General features: G+C 40.2%; 1 protein-coding gene across 1 annotated transcript in view; it reads right to left on the bottom strand.

Annotated features, from left to right (window-relative positions):
• KL (klotho) overlaps positions 1–24,213 on the bottom strand; it is a 54,984-nt gene extending 30,771 nt beyond the window's left edge. Inside the window, exon 1 of the mRNA XM_067289872.1 lies at positions 23,440–24,213. Within this exon, the coding sequence (XP_067145973.1) occupies positions 23,440–24,213 (774 nt within the window). The remainder of the gene's footprint in view (positions 1–23,439) is intronic.
• Positions 24,214–24,453: the final 240 nt, after the last annotated feature.

Below are 24,453 nucleotides of genomic sequence, written 5' to 3'. Positions count from 1 at the left end.
ATATACGATATATACAGTTGCAAAAGTTAAACAACTACTCCTCTTTCAGCAATCCTTGTTTTTGTTTCTATGCTCTTACCACCATAGTACTACATGGTTTCTGACCAGAACTGACATTATATTAACTGAGCTATTCATAAATATCCTATCACTTGGACAAATTTTAAAGGTACTGATCACATTTAGGTTTAGACTCGACTCTGACGGTGTAATCAGCACTTCTGGATGCTAGGATGCTTCACTTGCTAGCTCTCTACACGTATTCTCTTTTGGAGAGAAAATAGTCCTCTCCTGAAGAAGAGACAGCAACTTCGATATTGGGCATTCATTGCATAAGAAACCTACAAAATGTTATGTTCACTTGGTTAACTCTTGCAGAATGATGTTTTTAAAAAAGTCCTGAGTGGAAGGAACTGGCACATGGGGAAACTGACAGAACTTATCTTTTGTGTACTATATCAAAGTGTAATATTAAACCTCAGATTGCTCAGAAACAAAACACTATCTCATAAAGAGCCAGTCACATCAAGGGATTTGTACACATGAATGAGAGTCATCACTGGACTATGAATCTATGGAGTAAACTGCCAGTATATCCACATTTTATTCTTCCCGTTGCTGCCAGATATGGTTGAAAACTTTTCTGATATGGGTTTTTCTAGTCATTTTAAATACAGATGTAGAAACATAAGGAGAAATTAAAACCTTAAACAAGCAGTTAGTTCACAGATTTAGATACAGTTTTTAAACCATGTGGCTGGGCACTGAAGGCCAAACGGTATACTCAGTTACACCAGGGGACCTCTTATGTAAATAACAATGGCATTTGCTTCTGCACAATCACGTCTTCGGAAATTTTGCCAGTACCCTGTGATGTAAATACCTAATAACAAAGTCAAATAATGCCTTGAATAATTTAAAGAAAACTTTTTCTGGGAGGAAGCCTAGTCCTTGGATTAAAACATACTAGAACAACAAAAATTCTAGTTCAATATTTCTCATGCAACGGTGGTAGCACCATTTCATCCTCCTATGTCCAGCTACATATATGCAAGAAAGTAACGCTGGTCTGCTTCACAGTCACCATGAAAGTAGGTACACTAGCAACTGTGAGGTTATGAACAATTATGGTAATGATGACCAGATCAACACCTAATAGTGAGACTATCATTAAATATTGCCTATTTTAAAGGATGACAAAGAAAAGAGTTTGGAGAGATGCCTCACTTCAAAGTAATTGACCAAAAAGCTATACAGGGATAGCAAAATCTTTCAATAGATTTCCATGAAGACATTCATCAAAGGACTCTCTGAACCTCAGGAGAGTTGTAAACTAGCTCTGGAGTTGTTACAGCCCCAATCCAGAGACAACAAACTCATCAGAGACACCTCAGGCTTAAATACTGGAGGGCAGCAACAGAGCCTCAGCTGTGCTACTTCTCTCCCTATTTACAAACCAGTGATAACTCCAGTGACTGATTTTTTTTTTAAATACTGTCTTTGGATTTTAGATCAGTACAAGCTCATGTAAGCAGATGGAAGATTTACATATATTCTGGGTTTCTTAAATGGAAAAGGAGATTAAGTGTATCCTTGTGCCTAATACAATTTTAATATGCAGCTGGTTAATTCCAGCCATAGTGCCGATGTGTATTTGAATAAATGGAGCAGACGAATAAAAGCAGATCTGTAGAGCAAAATATTTGGTGCCGAGGACCAATATCTACCTTACCCCATGGACTAGAAGCCTATTAGCAGCTGAAGTACCCTAGGTGTGCTCCTGCAGAGCAGTCTGCAGGTTAGTCTCATCCAAAAATAATACAGTTTGTGTACTCAAAACTACTTCAGGATACAAACCATAGTATAGCAAAGGGAGACAACCAGGGATTCACATACCAAACACTCTCCTGATTCGAACGGTAATGCTATTGTAGATGCATGCTTAAACAGCCTAACACTATAGAAGCATGAAAAATATGCTATTTTTTAAGAAAATCAAATACAAAAATAGCTTTCCATTTTGAGAGATTTCAGATATATGATAAAGAGCTGTCCAGCAATTTTTTCCTAGAGAAGAATGTTTTCACTAGCTACAGTTATGCCAACATAACCCTCGACGAGCATGCACTACAAAGGTTATTGAAAAAAAATGGATTTAGAAGAGGTACATTAAATCAGGATGATGCTTCAGATATTAAAAAAATTCACAGATTGCACAGCTGACATGAAATCTTAGTTGCAGCAAATGTGCTGCAGGAAGCAGAGCAACTGGTAGATCAATAATTAGTGGCCCAAATGCCAATAAAAAACAAATGGATGGTCTGAATCAGGGTCTGAAGGGCTTGAAGAGCCAGGCATTTTGCTGAGTGGGAGAAAGGAAGGAAGTGGAGGAGGTTCTTGTTCCTTGCATGACCTGAATTTTGATTAAAAAAAAAAAAAATTTTTCCAGCCTAGTACACCAGCCACCTAAAATCTAAATGCATACTCCTACTTTTCATCAAAATCTCTTCCATATGTGAACTTAGCTCTTACAGAAGAGCTAAGATATTCTTGAAGAGACACACATATACATTTCCTTATTGTCTTATTGTGAAGAAAAAAAAATCTCTGTAGAAATGAGCACTTGAAAAAAAGTAAGGTTCCTTCTATAGCAACCAAAAAAGGGAGCATGTTTAAAGGCTTTTCTCATACTAGTGAGATGCAAGAAAGCAAAGACGTTGGGAAGAAATATAGAAGAAAAAGTAGGGATTTCAGGTACATATTTTGAAATTTAAACTAATTGAAGAATATTAGGATATGATTTATAACCAAATATTAAAAATGTATTAGATGTTTATTACCAGATGAGCCACTGGGCACCCAGAATATAAGGACAAAAGGAATGCTCTCCTGGGTCAGACCAGGAGTCTGGCTAGCCCAGTACCATCTCTGATAGCGGCAGCAGGACATGCTATCTCAAGAGAGCACATGAGCCCAGTCACCTTCTGGGATCCTACTTGCCTGGCATTCATGCTGTTTTACTGGGGATGTGAGAGGGTACATCTCTGCCTGCTCCCTTTAGTATCTGCTTACGGACCCACTGTTCATGAACTTTTCTAATTCCTTTTCAAACCTGAGGGTAAAATATGCTTCCCTGACCTCCTACAGCAATAAATCCCAGAAGTTCATGGACTCAGGGTTTTTTTTTTTTCCTGTTTTAAACTACTAATTTCAGTGAGTGTCTCCTAGGTCCAGTATTGTAGGATGTGATGAATAACAGTTCTGCATTCACCTCATTCATGACTTTCATCATTTTGTAGGCCTCAGTTGTATTCCCCTCAGCTTCCTCCCCTCCAGATTGAAGTATCTACTCATAAGACAATTGTTCATTCCATTAATCATTTAAATTGCCATTATCTAACTCCACTATGTCCTTCTTGAAGTGCAGAGTCCAGTGCTGCACATTGTACTTAAAATGTGGGTACACTGATTTTTTATGCTAATATGAAAATTCTGTCCTCTCTCTGGTTCTCAGAACCCTTCCTGATGATGCCCAGCATTTTCTTTTAGAGCTTCTAGATTACACAGTCTCACTGAAGAAAGTGTGTGTTAAGAGCTACTAAACACTCAAAAATAAAAATACTGCATGGTGTTACAGCACTTTTCCAAAAGTAACAGGATTTTACAGGAAATAATTATATCAAGTATCTACAATTAAAAGTGTAAATTATAAAACTACACTTTATAACAATTTTTCAGAGTCCAAAATCTATATTTTAGTATCAAAAGGAAAATTAACCAGCTACAGAGGACAGTTTGTACAATTTTCTTCAGTGCTTTCAACCATGGCATTTGTCTTGCAATGTGGACTAGCAGCAACACTACCAGACTTGGAAGGTAGACTAGAAGGAGAAAAGCACACTGACCTATACCATACATATGGCACAGCAAATGGCAGAATCCCACTCTTCGCTGAGCCTATGGTATATGTTCATCTCAGAGTCTTTGCTATCTTAATCCAGGTACAGCTAAAAGGACAGAGGATTATTCAATCCCAAGAGGTTCCCAAAAGAAAGAACTACTATGATATGGTCCATCACCAAGAAAAGAATGGCAAATGGCACAAGCCCCTGCCTGTTTTGTTTGGTTTGTCTTCACTGAAGGAATCAGACTATAACCAGTGAAATGAAAGAAATGTCAATCCCCACGTGGACATTTGCTTTGGTGGGAGAGGGGGAGCTGAATCTGAAGGTGCCTGCTTCTGAATTGTTCACTCCAGGTTTCTTTTATACTCCATGAAGAGAAACAGGAAATTCTAGGTACAATTTCTCTTACCCCATGTAGATGGCTGGAAATGGTCAGAAGAGTCATGAAAAGTGTCTCCACTGAACATAAAGGGAGCATAAGGTGACTAGTTCAGACGTAAATGTTTGCAACATAAATGTTTAAAGTAAAGTGAGGTGAATCACATCCTTTAAGTCTGGTCCTTTCCAATTTAAAGTATATAGTTTAGCAACTTTAATTAAATATACTTAATACAGTTTTAGGGGAAGAGAATTTTTTTGCTTACTCTGAGTGCTGCCTCCATAATCTTCAGGGAAGACTCTGTGCTGAAGTAAACGAATTGTGAATGAAAGCAGACACCTTCCACAAGTCTTATTTACTGCAGACCAGGAGTTCGTCCTGCTAATTGTGAAACTCCATAAGTTCCTGCAGGATGATGTTTAATCAGCTGCTACATTTTCACTATGGACACAATAAAGGATTTCACAGAAAAGCACAAAACATTCTGGGCAAGGCATTAGAAATGCTTTGCTAAAACCTAGAATATGCCACAAGAATTTGATGAGTCATCTAAATATGAATGAAGAATTCTGACTTTGGAGAATTTTCATAGGAATACGAAATGTACTGTACTGAAAGTCATTACCATTTTTAGGATCTTGTGTCTACTATATGCCAGGCATTAGGAAAGCAGAATTATAAGATTAAGAAGAACCTCAAGGGCATCAGGTTCAACCCCCTGTTGTCACAGGCTTATATATATGATACATTCTGCTCATAAATTGATTCAGATTCATTTTAACATTAGCTAGGTATTTTGTTCATACTATCTCCTCTGGAAGACTATTATAGGATCATACTTCACAAATGATTAACAATTTATTTTTCTAATTTTCAGGTTAAATTTGTTCATGTTCAGTCTAAACAATTTGGTTTGTATAACAAAACTGTCCTTTGGCTTAGACAGTTATTTTCCTTCATGTGTTTCTACCATTGATCCAGTTATAGAAGCAAGCATATCTTTTTCAAGTGTTCTTGCTCAGGTAAATAAGCCACATTCTGGTAAGATAATTCCTCATCTCTGCTGGAAATATCACCTGATACAGACTAGAAACAAATGTGTCTTTGCCATAGTTGGATTATATTGTCATCTCACAGTTATGTTGTGATCAGCAAGTTCTCAATTTCTGGCAAAAAAAAAATTATTAGCCTCTCAGTTCATCTGTTTATTATCCTGATGATACTTTGCACTGACAGTGTTTCCTAAAGTTTAGCTCATGCTCTAATTGGTGCAATCCTACTTGTGCCAAAGCATGGTAATGAAAACATTTTAAAAGTTCAGTCCCACTAGGAACTGCCCTTCAGCCTGATACTTCAGCTTTCAGGGCAACCTGTCATGATGTCCTCTTTAGCAGTTTCTTAGCTACTGCTAATAATTCCCATTCTCTTGAGCTTAAATAGTCATTCCCCATGTGTCACCATTTCAAGTGTCCTACTGCAGTACAGGTTGATCACTTCTATTTTATTTTATTTTTTGAGATAATCAGTTATCTTATCACAGAAAGTCACCCAATGAGTCTGGTTTGACTTTGATATCATAAGTTCACACTGTTTTTCACCTGCAGTTATTTCCTTTCATATAACCACCAAACTCATTAACTTTTCTGTCTCTGAATCCCAGTGTGCAGACTGATCACTCTTGTTGAAATATCAGACAAAAAACATGAATTCGTTTTGGAAGTAGATATTTTTTTATCACATCTTCCTCAGCCTGACTGCTGTATGTTTTCCCTTATTCTAGTTTTCCTTATGTGATTGAAGAAAAACTTTCAATTTGTTTTATTTTTTTAAGACAATGCACATTTTCTATTTTCTTCTTACAGCAGTCAGTAAATACCTGTTAAATACAGCAGGTATACCTAAACTGAAATGAACTTCCATGATCTCCATAGAGAAAATAATGGGGCTTTAAAGGAAAGAGACTTTTTTTTGTTTCCAGAGAGAGACTGTGAAAACTAGCATGTGGTTTACATCTGCATAACTGTTCCAGCTAGGGGTAAAAAGGCTGTATCAACCTAAAAGTTTTTAACCTTTTTGATATTTTTAACTACATTTTCCAAGGACTACACTCCTTTCATTTTTGGAAGAGGCCTGAAATACTTTCAGCATACCTCAGCAGTCATCCTGGATCAGTGGCAGCCGACCGGCAAAAGGGAGTGAAGAACCACAGGACAGGACTACTCAGTGTCCATGAGATCTTACATGGCAAACCATGGCTATTTGCCTGCTCCAGCTTTATAGGACCAAGCAGGTGCTGCAGACCACCTTTGCACCCTGGAGGGGGGAACTCCAGGGATGCATCAGCTACTTCCCCATGACAGAAGATCTTGCTCAGTGCACAGGAAAACCATGAGGTGAGTGAAAGATACAGGATTCCACCCAGATCTGCAGAAGACATCACATGCCTGAAATATTCAAGGCTCAGACAAATGCACATATAATCCAGAGCCTACCATTTGAATAATCACAGGAACACAAACTACTTTAAGCCAATTACTGAACTAGCCCTCCTGCACTCCCCTCCTCTTACATCTCCTTGACACAATGGAAGGAGCTTGTATTTCCTTGGCAGCCAAAACAGCTATTGCAGAAGATTTTCACAGACCTCAGAAGCAGGACTCATTTGATTAAGTGTAAAAGTCTACAAAAACTCTAGTTTTATCACTGCAGGTTCCCTCTATACCCCACAGACAGAAATGGCACTCCAACAGGACCATTAAGCTTTTTTTTTTTTTTTTTCACCTGAGGATGAGTTACACCATGCTTACTTTTCTCCATTACCTGTAAAAGGACCCTGGGGTGAGTAACTCAAATGCAGATGTATCTGCTGAAAGTGTCTAAAATTCATTCAAGTGTGATTGCTCTTACCTCTGTCAATTCCACAGTCTGCAAGCAAGAGGGGATCTACTGGGATGAAGGGTCTACACAGCAAAGCACATGCATGTGTTCCTTCACAACAGCCCTGATACAGCCCTGTTGTATGACTCTTAAGCTCTTGGCCCATCACTTCGAATTACATTGCTCAATGCCAAAGGTTTGCAGGCAGCCAAGCACAGCTTAGTCAGTATCTTCACTCACTAGTTGTGGTGCAGAGCCAAAGTACACACAACTACACCCCTGGTCAGCCCAGTGGACAGCTGGCTCAGAACTGCAGAACAAGTCCTAGCTGCACATCCCTCTGGGAACCCTGGGAATGCTGTCAAACCATTTTAAGGAAAATATCTTTGCACTAAATCACATTTTATAATGGTTATTGAAAAGCCAACTACTGAAAGGTCAAGCAGATGCCAAACTCTGTGTCAGAGCTGATGCAAGCGCTGCCTGGAAGACAGCACTATGATGCTGTTAAAATGTGGGGCAGGAGCTACTTTCCAAGCTACAGTCTCACTAAAACTATCAAAAAAAACCCTGCTGCTGACAGCTAAAACTCAGGGTGAACATGAATTCCGGCCTGTTTAAAACTGGTTTTCTAGCAGCTGGATAAATATAATTTGCTACTGATAATCCTTTCAGGTTGAAGATTGTCCCAGCTGTACCCAATGCCAATGCCAATGAATTACTTTCATACTAAATGCAAAAATGAATGTGGGGGCTGTGCAAATCTAACCCCCACCCTACCTTCCTATTAGTACCCTGAATTGGAGTTTGAGAGCTGGTGGCCAGCTAACAGTGAAACAAAACAATGGCAGTGTCCACCCTTGGTTAGGCATACTGCTCCTCCCTGAATGCTCTCCTCCACCCAGCGCTGGATCTGGAAGAGATAAGCTGATAAAAAAAATTACTTGTGTATTTCACAGGCTATTCTCCAGTTAACCCATCCATCCCACAGTCAGCAAAATGAAGCCAATTTTTCAGCTAGAAAAGATATCTGTATTCAAACCACAATGTCATGCCAAAGTTCCAATAATCTACATTCTTTTTCAGCTTTTACATTGGCAGTGTCATTCCGCTAGCACAGAACTGCAATCTTTTCATTGAAAACACTCCAGAATGACATATATTGCCAAACTGTCTCCTGGACATGCTGTAGCCTTTAAAGATTTTGAGACACAAAACTGAGGCTCTGGACAGAGCTTCCTGAAGCTGTGCATAGCTATATAATTCACTATTGGGTTTTTTTGCAGTAGTGATGGGTCAGTAATTAATCTTACCAGAAACATAATGCAGGGACTGAGGAAGCAGTATTTTTTACACTTGCAGAAGAGTAAGAACAGAATGCAAGAACCACTGCAATAGGTCAAGCTGTCTGATCCATCTCATATCAATTGGAGAAGATCCAGAATAAGATGCTTCACAGAAAAATGTGAAAGCCCCTCAGGTAAACGTAGGGTATTCCATCCTCCAGGCATCATATTGATCTCTAAGTGGGATTAGATTAAACTGGAAAAGATGGGCTTTAATATTCTTTTTTTTTTTCAAATGAATAATTATTTTTAAATCATTATCTGTATTAACAATCCTGTTTTTTAATTTTGCCTAATTTTTGGGTTGAGCCACCTCCTTTAACAAGGAGTTCCTCCATCTAACTGGCTAATATGAATCGCTACATTTTGAATTCACTGATTGTTCCCATGAACATATGTAGGACCAGAGTTCCTCACCTGCCTTTATGAATTGTATTCAACACCATCATAGCACACAACTGAAACTTCTCATGGCCATTAAGCCAAATACTCTTCTTGTCATGTACTGAAAATATTTACATAATTTATTAGTGATCTTGTTTAAACACATTTCTTATTTAAACTACAAAGTTTAATATTAATTTATCCTACCCTCCTCCTCCCACTACTCCACAAAACGAAGGCCACACCATTCAGTGTGTTTGTTGCAGTGAGAAACAGGAAGGTCAAGTAAAGAAATGTGGCAAAAGGGGAACCAAAGGAGGAGATGAGGAGAGCACATTGAGATGGAGCTCAAACAGGATATCACATCCAGGGAACTGCCGAGACTCCTCTGCTTAAAATCAAGGTTATTCTTTCCATGTGTACTTTCACATGATCACTGCCACAAAAAATAAATGGAACATGAAAAAAGCCTCTTAGAATGTAAGACCTAGCTCTCTGATTTAATGTTTCTTCTTCTTCTAGCTGTCTTATGTGCTGCACCCAAGCTCCTACCACAAGAAAATTCATCTTTAAAAATAGTACCTATGTTGGAGATACAGAAATAGCTTTCTGTCTGTTCTTAGCAGATTCACAAATCCAAGCTCTCAGCTAAGCTGGCTGTCTTAAATACAAGATCATCCAGCTTTCTCTAACCAAGACTGTGTATGTGTTCAGCCAAAAAGTAGAAGGCATTTTAGGAAGAAGAGATTATTCTGAGAAATATCTGAGAAGATCCTGCAATCTTGCCAAATACGGATGGGCCTCTGGCTACTTCTGCAGACTAAGCAAAAGCAGCAAAGAAATACTGAAGGGAAGATCATCTTCAGTGCTGGGAATGAGAAGACATACAAACGGGCAATGCTGAGGATAATGAAGCTCTATTGGGGAATGGGATTGAGAAAAAGAATTATGCCTGTCAAATAGGATAGGGTAAGGCGCACAAGCAGTCAACTTTACTGTGACAGGAGGAATCCAACATAAGGTCAAATGCTAGAAGAGTAAGGGTTGCCATTTAGGTAAGGAATTGCAATACCATTTCAGGATGGATTCCAACATCTAGCACAAAATCCTCATTTTTCCAAATTCCATGCAAAATAAAACAAATGAAAATGCTTCATTTTTTGTGTTTCATGCCAAAACAAAATGTACTGTTTTGCTGATGCAGCACAAGAAAACCACTAAGAGTACTCTAACTGGAAAAGTCTTTGCATCACAGAAAAGAGCAATACTGGAGACAGTCTCACTCCAAATGAAGAAGATCATCTCCTGCAGTATAACTTGCTCTGAATTTCTTGTGTAAAACTCCCATACTTCAGCCACTTGCCTAAGCCACTCAAAAATTTGAGACTGCTTTGTTACATCACATTACCAGTGATGTAATAATAAATTTAAAAAAAGTTAATTTATCTGCTTGGTGTGTCAGGACAGTTGGAAGCGTGCAAACTCTATACTGTCTGAATAACGAGTGGACAGATTCAGTTTATACATGCTTATTGTTGGTTACACCATGAAAAACAGCCATCATAGTTTTCTGTAGTTTTCATCTGCTTCCCCAGGGAGTCTGCTGGCAGCTTTTTGGGCCATTGTCATTGCTGTGGTTTCTATTTTATGCCTGATCAATGCTAGTGTCACAGGAAGCCTGGTCCTCTGATTAATAATTAACTGTTCATTTTGGAAATTACTCTAAGGATCTGACATGCCAATTGACTCCTTTGTCTATGCATACTTCTCTGTAGTACCTTTTCTCCTAATGCTTAAATACCTCAGTCACACATTTCTACATGATCTTAGGTCAACTATCCCCTATGAGTATGAAATGTTTGTGCCTCACAGGCCTGTTTCCAAACCCTCTAAGTTCTTTCCCACATTGGGCACATGCTGCTCCAATGTATGTTTGACCTTTTCCAATTCCTATCTTTCTTTGTAGCTCACTTTTCCATACTCACTTCACTCTTAAAAATATTCCCCCAGTAACCCTCCCACTATGTGAATGGTCCCTCAGCAAAAAATGGAAAAGGAGATATATGAACCATCAAGTTCAGTTGCTTGTAATTGCGTAGCAAGCTTTCATCCCCAAACAGTACACAACACTATCCACTATATGACCTCTCTTTCCCATGTTCATGTCGTTGTGAGCCAAAAAACAAACCCTGAGGCCTTTAAAACAAACAAACACTCAAATGCTCCAAATGCCACAATAGGTCACAGGAATAGAACAGGAAAGAACAAGGATATCATGAGAATCCTAAACCCTTTGCAACAGGAGGGAAATCATTTAGGTTAAATGCCCTAATGAGCCTGGGGAACTGGCAGTGCTCCATGCTGCAAAAAGAGGAAAACAAGAGGCCCAACAAGAAACATCACTGCTCCTTGACAATATAAGCTGGGTGAAATTCCTTCCTGATCACAGATCCAAAACCCCCAAACCAGATCCCACTGGCCAGCATCAGTATCTCTTTTCCACCTACGCCTAGGCTCTCTGCTTTCTATAAACCTGCTGTTCCAGCTTACCAGTTTTGTACCCAGGAAACATTCTTCTCCAGAAAAGTACAACTTGGGTAAAGTGGAATCAGATTTGTATAGTTTAGGGTTCCTCTCCTTTCATGGCTTAGCTATAAAATGTAGTTTCTATAACCATTTAAACACCAACCAGTTTTGAAGTGGTCTCTATTTCATTACCCTAAGCTGTGCTATGGAAAAATGCTGTTTCCAAGCTGCTCTGTGCTACAGTTTGCTATTTCTAATACTCAGACTCTGAAAATGATTGTGCCAATTTGTTGCTGCTTTTATTAGAATTTTTCATCTCCCCCCCCTTTTAAGTAACTGCCTCCTTCAAGTATCGCTTTTCCTTTTTGCCAAAAATAGGGAAGAGGAGCAAGATAAATCACTGAATAATTACTGTTTCATATAAAAATGGTAAAAGCAGTACAGCTACAAAAATGAGACACAGAGCAACCACTATGCTGCAACAATTCTGTTCCGGCAGCTCTAAGACTTTTATTTCTTCCATCAAAGAATAAAAGGCATCAATCTACAGCTTCAAAAAGTCAGTCATATTGCAGCAGGTTATAGAGCAATTTCACAAGGGTAAACTGACCCCGTTTGAAGCAATGTGCACTCAATCCAATGAAAAAATACAGACGGCAGTGAGTGAAATGAGTGACTGACACACTGTATCAAAATGAAATTTTCAACATCATGTCAAAATGGGAAGCTAAGATTTGCCATGGCAAAATCAAAATAAAATAACTGATTTTTATGTCCCTTAGTTCTGAACTTTTTCTGTGAAACTGAAGTGTCTACCTGAAATATCTTAATTTCAATGAATCATAAAATTCCAGTGCCAAAGGTTTGAGATCTGACTTGCTCTAATTACATATTACTTCAGGAAGACAGGAAGTATTAGGAATCTGAGAAAAGGCTAGCTGACATGATGGGGGGGGCAGTAGTCAGGGATGACTATGAAGAAGAACAAGAAGGATTTTAGATTCTACCAAGCATATTATTATTATTATTATTACTATTATTAAGGAAGCAAAACTTCAGCTGAATCATGTTCCAGCAGCCCTGTTCCTTGCCCTGCTTGGTATACCCCAATATTACTTTCTCATTCAAAACAAGAGGCATGTTCATGCCCAAGGAAGGGAAGAAGCATGATAAACTGAATTCAACAGCTCCTTCACTGCATTTCCAAGATCTGATGCCTTCCTTCCATGGCAGAGATGCTACATGAATATGGGAATATACATTTTCTCCAAGTTATAAGGAATACATCTGTTCACCCTGCTAATTTATTTAACTGCTTGAAAGTGACAGGATTCTCAAAAAAGTTTAAGGAAAACTCAGTTCTGATTTCCCTTAAGCTCCTTTGAAAATCCCAGCCTTAATGCAGCATTGCTCCTTCCTTTTCAGGTTGCTCAGTGCTCCCTCCCTTTCCCAGCGCTGTGGAGGCAAGGGGAGGACAACCTGTGAAACACGGTAAGCCAAGGTGGACTCTTGGCTTTATTTCCCTGACTTTTCATGCATTGTCCATTTTTCTAACAATACTCCTCTTTCCTACCACCTCCTGGTTTTGTTACTACCATGTCCACTTTCTCCTCTTTCTGGCCTGGCTTCTAACTTCCTTATGGAATAAATAACTGGCCATTCTGTTGTACCAGCTTTTCTTTCAAATTAGTGACCTGAAAACTATCTTTCCAAGGAGAGCTTGTACCTAAGTTAACACTGTACTACAGCAGGAAAAAAAAGTGAAGAACAAATAAACGTATTACAATAAGTATGTCATCACTGAACAGTAAGGAGCCAACAGAACCTTCATTTTAAACTTGAGGTCACAGTTATTGAATTGACTTTTAAGTAAAATTGTACTAGTTACAAAAAAAAAAAACCACTCAATCTGATAATGCAATGTAATTCCAATGTACTTTCTCAAAAGAAAATAAATACTGCATAATTCTACCATATTTGAGTTGAGGAAACATAATCAGAAGACTTAATCAATAACCAGCCTCAACAGTTACAGGCCTGCAGTGAAAATCACTTTATTTTTTTTAAAACACTGAAAGTTAAATAAACAAATTGAGTAAACTTTGTTCTTGGCTCTGAAAGTCCATCTCCCCCTTGGACTATTTGCTGTCTTCTCTAGAAGCAGGATCAAAACAAACAGACATCACTATCTGCCCAACTGTAAAGCAAACAGTTTCTACACTTGTAAATCAAGAAATAATCCTAGTGATGCCAACATTTTCTAGCTTTTACTAAGGGCATGACACTGATTAACCTGCAAAAATATCTCTGGGTTGACTTTTGGACTCAGAAAACAACAAGGCATTTCCATAGTATAATCTCTCCTGGCGAATTTTAAACCACTTAGTTATTTTTCGAGGTGTGCTAACCTGACTTAAACAGAAGTCAAAGCTCAACTGTTATTACAACCTTAAAGAGCAAGTATCAAAATTATCGTGTGCAGGCCAAAGTGACAGTCCGTTGGAAATCTGCGTGGTTCCCTGTCAGCTCACCCTTCTGCCGAGCAGTTCTTGGCAGGCTGCCTTCCAGCCCTCCCAAGCCTCCCAGGCTCCCGGCCGGCTCCATCCTGAGACGTGCAAAAGCCCCCATGCTCCACACACACAGAAGTCTCACAGCCCCGCATGACAGGTGGCACTGGAGCCACCCTCGGTCCCAGTGCCTTCGTTCCTGCAACAGCTGTTGCAAATAATACCAATACTGCAAAGATTTCAGTCACTGGGAGAATTTAGAATATATTTTTGTTCAGAACAAGAAGAAAACCACGCTTAAAACTTTTGCAGTTCTTTGTAACACAGAATTGCTATTTTCCTCCCAGACTAAACATACCCAAAAATGAAGCAACACAAATATGCTTAAACATGATCAAATCCAGAGATTCTTAAATTGCTTTGTCTTACTCCAGTGTGTATCCACAAGGCCCTTCCTGCCAAATCTTCAAGGAGATATACCACAAAATTAATATAACAGGCCAGTTTTCTTATGAGTTTTGTGCAGTGTTGGTGCTGTTACAGAAAGCCAGAAGTAAATTGCTATCACCAATATCCTAAACAAACTGTTTACTCTTAATACATACTGTTTTTCAGTCTTTCCATTGAATTACATTCCCAGAGTTTAAATCATGCCATATATCATTCTGCTATGAATTTGCAAGCAAAGAGGAAGAACACAGGTTTCCAAGTTCTGTCACCTCCATTGTCACCAATTGCATAAAGTGTTTCTTTTCTCAGACTGATCTAGCTCTGACTTAAAATAGGATTTTTGTTCCCACTATTACCACCAAAAGGCCATTTCAGAAACTCATTCCTCCAATAGCTATAGATGTCTTCTACTGTTCAATCTAATTTTATTGACAGTGAATTTCTAGTCCTTTGTTTTTGTGCGCATATTGACCCTTAACTCACAATTTTCTTCTTCTCACTCACCAGGAATATTTACAGAGAGCATTGCTCTCTATTCTTTCTCTTTCATGGTATCATTTTTCTCCTACTCACCCCATTTCATTGAAGGCTCCAGTCCCTTGCTATGGCTAATACCCCTTTTTCCACTCATGCTTGGTTAGTTACTCTTCCCTCTTGATATCCCATCTTCTTTTTCTGCTGGCCACTTTCTCTCTCAAATACAGTAATCCAGTTCCTCAGTTCTCTTCCTCTGCCAGAAGACAGTCTCTTCTTCCATGTTTTACTCAGGGTCCTATTCCATGGGTTACCTTCTCCTCCAGAGATCTGCCTGATCTTGATTTCAGCAATTTCCTAAATACCCTGAGATGTTTCTACAACCTTTTTCTTCTGCTCCATCATATCTTCAGATCTAATCTAAAATCAGCAATCACATTGACCTAAGACACTCTTCTATGGCTTTGGCAGGCATGAGTAGTTTTTATTCAGTATTTAACAACACATAACATGCATCCTGTAATTTCTACAACCTGTCATCTTTGTATCTGGAGGTCACCTCCCCTATTTCTTCAGAATCATTTCCTCTTGTTTATTTTTACCATCATGGAAAGAAAGAAAAAAAATCTCCTGTAAGCATTTCTTTACTTACAACTGCCTGCAAATTAGCTCCTTCGATTGCTGGCTTCTTGGCTTTTCTAAAATTTTGCCTAGATCAGCCTTGCATCTTCAGGTAAGCTCAGCAGTTTGTGTTCACCAGCAACAACCAGATGCACAAATCACATACTCACTTGCAAGAATTAACAACAGCTCTCAAACGGACTCCGCCAAATAGAAACTGTAAACAAATCACAGACTCCACAAACCAGAGCTAAACAAACTACAGAGCAACTACATGCAAATGTGTATTTGCCCTTTCCTGCTCCCCTCAAAGTAAGAGGATATGTATCTTAGTCACCAAAAATAATTAAAATGCAACATCCCCAAATCCCCACAACCTGCACTGCTCTCTGTTCACTGTTCCTAACTAGTCACTACTTCCCAGTAGCACTACCAGCTATAATTCACTGTTTGCCCACATTTCAGTCTAGTTGAGGAAATACTAAAAGAAAAAAATCTTTTGTTCCTCAGAGTAGACTGGTAGGAAGGAGATGCTTTTACTCAGAGGAAGAGCTTATTAATGTGAGGAATGAAGCTAAGGTAATTACACAAGTAACTGCCAGAGTCCCAATCCGATTTAATTTCTACCAAGGCAAGAGAGATCAGAATGTGACCTTCTAGAAGGCTGGATTCTCAGCATGTGATGAGTGAAGTTACTTTCTCTTACCCCAGAGAGCATTTATGCCTCCCAGAAGAAGTCAGTTTCTACAGAAAAGTCAAACTTTCTGCACTTTCGTCTGATTAAGGTAACTAAATGGAGGCTTCTTCTATTTGACTTGTCACAGGAAAAGCTTGCAAAAGTTCTCTGCCTTCAGTCAAAAGCAAAAGGCAGGAACTACAAGACAGCCAACTTTATCTCAAATTAAAATACACATTTAACTCTGCAAAGAAACAAAGCAAGGTTTTATATATATTTGCATTTATATATATATATATAAAATGTATTTTTATATATATTGTCCTAACAATATTCTCAAGTATGGATAGGAACTATGTCCATCCACTACCTTAAATACTGGAAATGTTTCATAGAAGCCAGATGAAATGGAAACTGGACAAGTTTGTCATACAAAGGCACGCATGATAACAGGAGTCCTTCCACAGACTTTAGTTCAGATCTCCCAAAACTGTAACAAATACTGGATCTCTTCTGCATGATGAAAGAGGTTGGAGAGAAATAACAGTGTTTCATACTTTATCAGATCTTATTAGTGGGATCCAGAAAAGGGTACCAAGGAGCAGACAGCTTTACACTCGTGTACTCAGTGAAACTTTATAAGATGTGAATTTTTTGGTGCCTATCTAAATGCCCTTATCTATATCAAACTGCTGTTAATCAGCAGTCATTATCTTTCTAGCACTCAGCAGAGTCCTGTCCAGCTTGTTAAATAAGAACTTTGATCTTTAATGAAAAGCATAGTACTATCCACAGTGCTATCTAAAAAGGAAGCATACTAGATTACCTTGGATAGGAATGTCACTTAGGCACCTTCAACTTTGGTACTACTATTGCAACAAGTAAAAATTTGGCACGTGACACTTAAAACAAGCTTTGAAAACACAGATTTGGGGATGCCAATAAGATTAAATAGAGATCCACAGCTATAAAAACCACAACTACATAAAATTCGGACAGCAACACTAAAATCCTCATAATGAACAGCAACTGCTTCTCTCTCTGAAGCTGGCCCATACGAAACACAGGAGGAGGCCTGAACTGCAGTTACTATGTGGAGAGCAGATGACTCAAGCTCAACATGAGACATCTCCATTCAGTCACAGCAGAGAGCCCTATGTCCCAGCTCCTAATAGCTCCTTACTGAAGAGAGGTTGCTCCCTAGGTGAAGACATGGCTTTGACTCCCTTTAGGCCGAGGAAGGAAGTATACTCAGGTACTCCACCTCCCAGGTGAGCAACTGAGTCTCCTCACTATTTGTAAAAGGCAGACATCACCATTTCTGAGAAAAAGGAAAAAAAAAAAAAGCTGAAAGGCTTTGTACCAGACTCAGTGCTTTTGCTAGTATGTGTGGTTTAAGCATGCTTACCAGACTGGTCAGGAAACCTCCCTCTGTCTTATCTACTCCAGGGTGGCAAAAGAGTTGAGGTGGGATCTGCCCACCTACAGGCTCAGCCTGGTGCTCCTCCACACAGAGCACACACATTCTGTTTCTGTCCCACTTTAGTCACCAGTGTGGCCTTCCCAGGTCCTGCCAGCTAGCATTTTAATAAAATTTCCTATAATCTCTGCAAAACTTTCCAAGCTATAGAACCTCTACACCTAAGGGAAGCCCACTCATATTTTTCCCTGATAAAACCTTATTCCACAAGTAGTCCTGATATTTCTATAATTAAAGGATGAGGTACTCTTTAAAGATAACAAACTGCTTTTTGTTATGGCTGAATATTTGAAAATAACATTCCTTCTGCAAGTGTGTATGCATTCAAGTAGAAATGGCAAGAGGGAAGTTACATATTCTATCTTTAGAACTAATTTTAATAAAAAGAATGTCAAAGTCCAAACTCTTCTATCACAGTTTAAAATGAAACTCCATTTATTTTCTCTTTTGATGATTAAAGCTTCAGAAAGCCATGTCAAGTCATAGCTGTTAATATAATTTGTGAATATGCCATAACCATCCTTAGCAACTGGCATAGGAAATTGTAGCATCTTACTTGAATTTGGTTTATGGCTTGACTATACTTGTTTGTCATCTCTGACATTTGAAAGGTACTTGATTCAACTGACTGGTGATTAACATAATCACTACTGTAACAGATTCTTTGCAAATATATACTGTCCAAGCAGAAAAGATGATCAATATTCAAAACCAGAAACAGAACCAATTTCTGTTTTTTCTACAAATTATGTCTTAAGAAAGCATAAATAGAAAAAAAAATCAAAATGCTATTACTTAGAATTTTTTTTTATCTTTATGCATTATTACAACTATAATGAGTTATATTACTCTCAAGAAATCCAGAATCATTCCATTTGCACTGAGTTTAAATTTCAAGGCTGCCTGAATGTTAAAAGAAACAGCATGCACCGAGAAAAGACTATTCTCCTATGCTGCAATTATTGACACTTTATTAGGTTTAACACTGAAGGTCAGCAAAAGAGTACTTACCTTTTGTTTTGGAAAGAGAAGGAAATCAGTATTCTGTTGCTATGTGACTGGTTTCTAGGCAGCAGTTCCACTCACTTCTTCAGGAAACAAAGTGTTCTTCTGTTTCTGCAAATGCTGTTTATACTGAGTAAATCCAAGTATGTTCAACTCGGACAATATAATGTGAACCAGTAATGAAAAAAAGCATTTGCAAAAAACAGAACATGGTACAATCACCCCTCTCAGTTCCTATCTGAAGAAAGTGATGCATCATATACATGACAGATTGCTGGCAACACATTTTCTGGCTGTTGACTTGAGAGGATGCCAACTGTTATGAACTGTACTTGATCTATTCAATTTACTTTGTGAATAAATACATATTTCCTACCAAGTTTGAAGGGTTTAGACATGTCAAAAGCAACAAGTGTCAGTGGAGATATTATAAAAGGGTGAACTTTTCAGCTAATGTCAATCAGCACCACTCCAATAAACAACCAAAGACGCATCCAGAAAATGTTTGTTCTTACATACACTTTTATATTATTATTATTCCTGTTTGTTCTTTATAAAAACTGTGCCTTAGGCTACCCATTCAGATATGACTCAATCATGGAATTTCCTTACAGGTGGAAGTTTTATTTAAGAGTTTTTTTTTTTTTAATCTCCAAAGAACACCCTATATGTGCAGAAGTAGCATGTAACTTTGACAGCATAATATTTAACATTTTCAGCAGGTGACACTGGCCAGGTTGAGACTATTAGCTAACTTTTAGCACAAATTAATGAGGGGTGGCTGGAAAGCTTACAGCCCTTAGCTGGCACCACTATACTTCCTCTATGGATTCAGTTCTAAAAAAAAAAAGTTTCTGTCACCTGTCCTTTTGTCCCTCAAAGAGAAAGTACTTGTCAACAGCAGAAAAAAATCTGTGACTACAACAGGGGCTCTACCAGCATGGCTCGAGCAGCTGAAGCTCTGCAGTGCTGACATTGCTACTTGGAGCAGATGAAGTTGAGCAACATGCAGTGTTTTGCAAGTCTGGTCCCCAAACCTATTTTGCAATTAAAGAACAGGGAGGCTTAAGGGTAGGTCCATTTAAACATGTATGAGCAAGCATCGAAAATTAATGAGCATAATTACATCTGTAAATATGTGTGATTCCTTCAAAAAGCTTTCCCATAATGTTTTAGTCTGCCTCTCCAAAATCAAAGTGGGACTCCATACACTAGATTTTGAAAATATTATCAGAATATTTTTAGCTATCTTTTTATTGACATTTACCCATTTTGGAATACTGATAAGAAATTGGAACAAACTGTTAAAATTGCAGAAAAACTCCAGAAAAAATCAAGGTAATTAAAAAATCCAATTCAATAGGATGAAATCCATTCAAGCCAAATTTGAACGTCATTAAGCAGATCAAATTTCCTGTTTCCACCAGCCCTGAACTGAACAGTCTGAATTGAATCAATTATTATGTGATTACTTTTTCAGATAATAAATAATTCACTCAGAAAGACAGAGCCTAAAATCCACATTTATATCTGCTGAATTTTAAAGACTTTAATGGAAATGATTTCATCTTTTAATGTAATTAGTGTCCAGTAAAATAAATCATTTGAAATCAGTGTTCACTAGCAATTAATCTTTCTCCTCATGATGGTCTTTGTTTGAATAAAGGCAGAAAGAAGATGATCAAAAGTGTTTTCTGTCCATATTATAAATATGGACAAAACTGTGAGAAAACACATTAAGAGTCAGTCATCTAATCTGTTGAGAACTTAACATTCATGAGAATATGTTTTATCTTTTAAAGAACAAACATGTTCTTCCAGCTCAATTTCACTGGGGAAAAGAGACAAGAAGGCCCCAGAGAAGGAAACAGCATTAGGAAGAAGCCTGGGAATGGTAATGGAAGACATAAGCAACAAGAGTTTGGGTGGCTGAAAAGTTTTTTGTGAGCGGAGATCAACCACATCTTTCCTGGAAGGGCTCTGAGCACTGTAGCCCCCAACAGCACTGCCTAGTGCTGTGCACATCTGGCAAGCTATGTGATGAAGTGGTAGACCCACAACTGCACAGCCTTCTAAACCAAACCAAGGCTGCATGTGCTCCCAAGAACAAGTGACCAAAGTCACTTACAAAATTATATGCAATTCCTCCCCACCTCCATTAAAAAACATTATTCAAGCTGTAAAGTCAATCACTCAAGAATTAGGGAGAGGAAAATTAAATCTGCACATGGAAATGTACTTCACTCCCTTTATAACATGTAGGTACAACTTGGCCTTTCGTTACACGATCACATACACTTTATGGATACCAAGCCGTGTATTCAGGGAAGCCATACGCTGCAGCTTCCTACTTCATTGCTTGCAAAAGTTGAAAGGTGTAATTATGGGGATGTAAGAAAGAAAAGAAGGACCTCAGTGTTAAAGCCATTAACTTTTCTGCCCTGAAGAGTCACGCCAGATCTCTGCCTCTACTAAAGACTCCTACCTAAGGATTCATGGATGCGAGCTCCTCTGCAGGAACTGCACATCCCTTTTTTTTGTTTCCCCTTTTTCTTGATGATCTGAGATTCTGGGATCCGACTGACAGAAGAGCTGAATGTATAACTGCCCAATGTTCTAAAAAATCAGATGCCAGGAAGAGAGCACTAACAATTAGTGGATACTTTTGACCTTAATTGCATCTGTGTTTCAATTCCTCATTTGTCAAATGTGGAAAAAATGAAACCTTCTACCTTACAGAGTTGTGTAAAAAGAAATTATCACTATTTGTGAAAAAAATGAATGATGGTCACTAGGAGAAGACTAATCCAGAGGTTGTCACTAAACTATTTACAGTAGACCTTCCTGGTCTAATTGCTTATACTTTCTACACACCTTACGAAAGTCTGTGTCATGGTTTCTCATTTATGAAACTGTAAGGAAAGCACTTCACTTCTTCACAGGACTTCTGTGAGAACAAGCATATGCTTGAGATTATGAGGGGCTCAGATACTATGGTCACATGAGATATAAATACTTGAGATAAACAGCGTTGTGGAAAATTCATGGAGAAAATAAGCATTACATTTAGTTGTCTGTTTTCAGAGCCCTTTATTCAGATCTGAAGTCACAAATTGAACAACCAGGTGGAGGGGAAAACCACACAGAATATTGAATTGGTACTCATCAATTGCCCATTTTGCACAGCAAAGAGAGAGGAGAGGCTTTAGAAAGAAAATAAAGTGACAGACAACATTAAAAGTCCATGTCAGCATGCCTGTGACCCTCGGAGCTGAAGTAAGAATTGCAAGGTAACCTTTATCTTGACAGCTTGAGTGCTCGGATTAGCAGCTTTAATGATTTCTTTTGCATATGATCTATAGGAAGTCTGAAAAATAAAACTTCGGTTCCCAAAATTTTCTCACCAACGGCACCAAGCCTACAGCCCTTCCCCTTGTGCACAGTCCCATTGATTTCAGAATAACTATGCAAGTACAGCAAATAATTTGTGACCAACTATTCAGTGATTTTAAAAGAAGTGTAACAATCATTTACAGGTGGGTAATAAAGCCTTGCTGCAAACTTTGGGGCTAATACTGCAAACGCTTAAATTTAGGAGTAACTTCACTCACAAGCAGACTCAGTTCAGTGAACTGTACAATCACGGCACCAAACTCGGTCAAGTACATCCTAAGAGCTACTTAAGAGTTTAAAGGTTTCAGCACCAGGAATTTAAGTGCCATCTGAAATTTTACCCCGTGCAAATTATATCCATGTGTATACCCATGTACATCCCCCTGTTTTGTCTTGAAACATTTTTAACACCAGATGATGCAAAGTTAATGCATAAAAGAGGCAAAGAAGTTGAGTAAGTAAGCCATGAGTTGGATGTTTTATCAGCGTTCGCATTTCGTGTATGATACCCAGTAGAACGATACTCTTGCCAGGAAGTGTATGTAGAGTAAATGAACACTAGCAGAGTTTAGGAATGTGTATTAGGGTAAAAGATATTATGTCTTAAGAGCTGTAACTAAATACCATTCCAGTTAGATACACTGCATCTTTTACTCTGTCAGTGAAAAGATCTGCATGCACTTTTGTTTAATTCTGACAAGCTACAAGTGCTTCCAGCAAGCTTTACAAATATACTATATAAAAATATACTACATAAAAAATTACCTATAGCAAAGTAGTTATGACACTTACTAGCCTAGCTGGGGAACAGAGGGTTGTTTTCCCCCAAAAATGTTCATTTTGTCAAAAAAAACCCTACTCTGTCAAGAAATATTTTTGGTGGGACATTTCAGCCACCTCTACCATCTCCATTAATTCAATCAGACTTTTGTATCAAACACATGAATTCTTTTTACAGTTGTGTTTAATATTTCCACAGCAACTTGAAGCGGACGCTGGACCTGGCACAGCTGCAGCTCTAAAATCACACATCCAGCATTGCATTCACCAACGTTGGGTGGCCAGAATTAAACATTTCTACAGTATACAAAGAATGTTTCAACTCGGTGTGTTTTCATTAAGTTGAGGTAACTGCAAATACAAAGTTCGTGCCTCCAATTTATGAGCCGAGCCGTCTTTAACCCATTTAAAAGGTTACCCACTCCATAGGGGAGCAGAATGGATGTTTAAACCTGACGCTTGCTTCATATTAATTCAGTTTTTTTTACTTTAGCAGCTGACTAAGGCACGGCTTAGAGGTGAGGCATGGACCATGGAACTGCCCCGGGGGCCGCAGGGCACCCTCGAGGGGAGGAGAAGGTCCCAAAGCGGCGGGGAGCCCCTCGCCCCACCCGCCGGGCCGCGCCGCCGCTTTACCTGCAGCAGGTGGTGCGCCGCCCTGTAGCCCAGCCGCGGGCCACCCCGCACGCCCGGCGGCAGCCGCCCCGTGCCGTAGCCGTGCCAGGCCACCACGTAGGGGTTGTCCATGGTGAGCCAGTAGCGCACCTGCCCGCCGAAGTGGCGGAAGCAGAGCTCGGCGTAGTCGCGGAAGAGCGCGGGCAGCGCGGGGCTGGCCCAGCCACCGTAGGCATCCTGCAGGCGCTGCGGCAGGTCCCAGTGGTAGAGGGTGACCACGGGCTCCACGGCCAGCTCCCGCAAGCGGGCCAGCAGCTGGCTGTAGTGGGCCAGCCCGGCGGGGTTGAGGGGCGCCGTGCCATTGGGCAGCAGGCGGGCCCAGGCCAGCGAGAAGCGGTAGTGGGAGACCCCCAGGCGCCGCAGCCCCTCGGCGTCGCGGAAGAGGTTGTTGTAGCTGTCGCTGGCCACGTCGCCGCCGGCGGGCTGCGTCGCGGGGCCCGACGGCGCGGGCGGGCGGTGGGCGAAGGTGTCCCAGACGGAGGCGCCTTTGCCGCCCTGGCGCCAGCCGCCCTCGGTCTGGTAGGCGGCGCTGCCCGCCCCCCAGAGGAAGCCCTCGGGGAAGGTGTCGTGGAGGAAGAGCTGGTCCTCCGGGTAGGGCAGGCGGGCGAAGCGCGCCCAGGTGCCCGCGCCCTGCCCCGGCGCCGCGAGCAGCGGCCGCCCGACGAGCAGCAGCGGCAGCAGCGGCAGCAGCGGCAGCGGCGGCGGCGGCGGCGGCGCGGCCGGGGCCGGGGCCATGCCGGCGGCGGGGCTCCGCGGCGGCGGCGGCTCCCTGCGCTCAGCCCCCCCAGCCCCCTTTTATCCTCACCTCCGCCCTGCCCCCGCCGGTGGGCACGGCTATTAATGATTACCTCGGAGCTGCCGTCGCCGTCCTCCCCGCCCGGCGCGGGGGAGCGCCGCGCCGCGCCGCGCAGCGGGCTGCCGCCGCGGAGCGCCGGCTCCGGGGGCGGGATCGAGGGGGGCACGACGGGGCGGGCG

This window comes from Apteryx mantelli, chromosome 1, assembly GCF_036417845.1.
Source record: "Apteryx mantelli isolate bAptMan1 chromosome 1, bAptMan1.hap1, whole genome shotgun sequence".
Taxonomy (NCBI): Eukaryota; Metazoa; Chordata; class Aves; order Apterygiformes; family Apterygidae; genus Apteryx; species Apteryx mantelli.
Note: the sequence above shows the minus strand (reverse complement) of the source record. Positions and strands in the feature narration are given on the sequence as shown.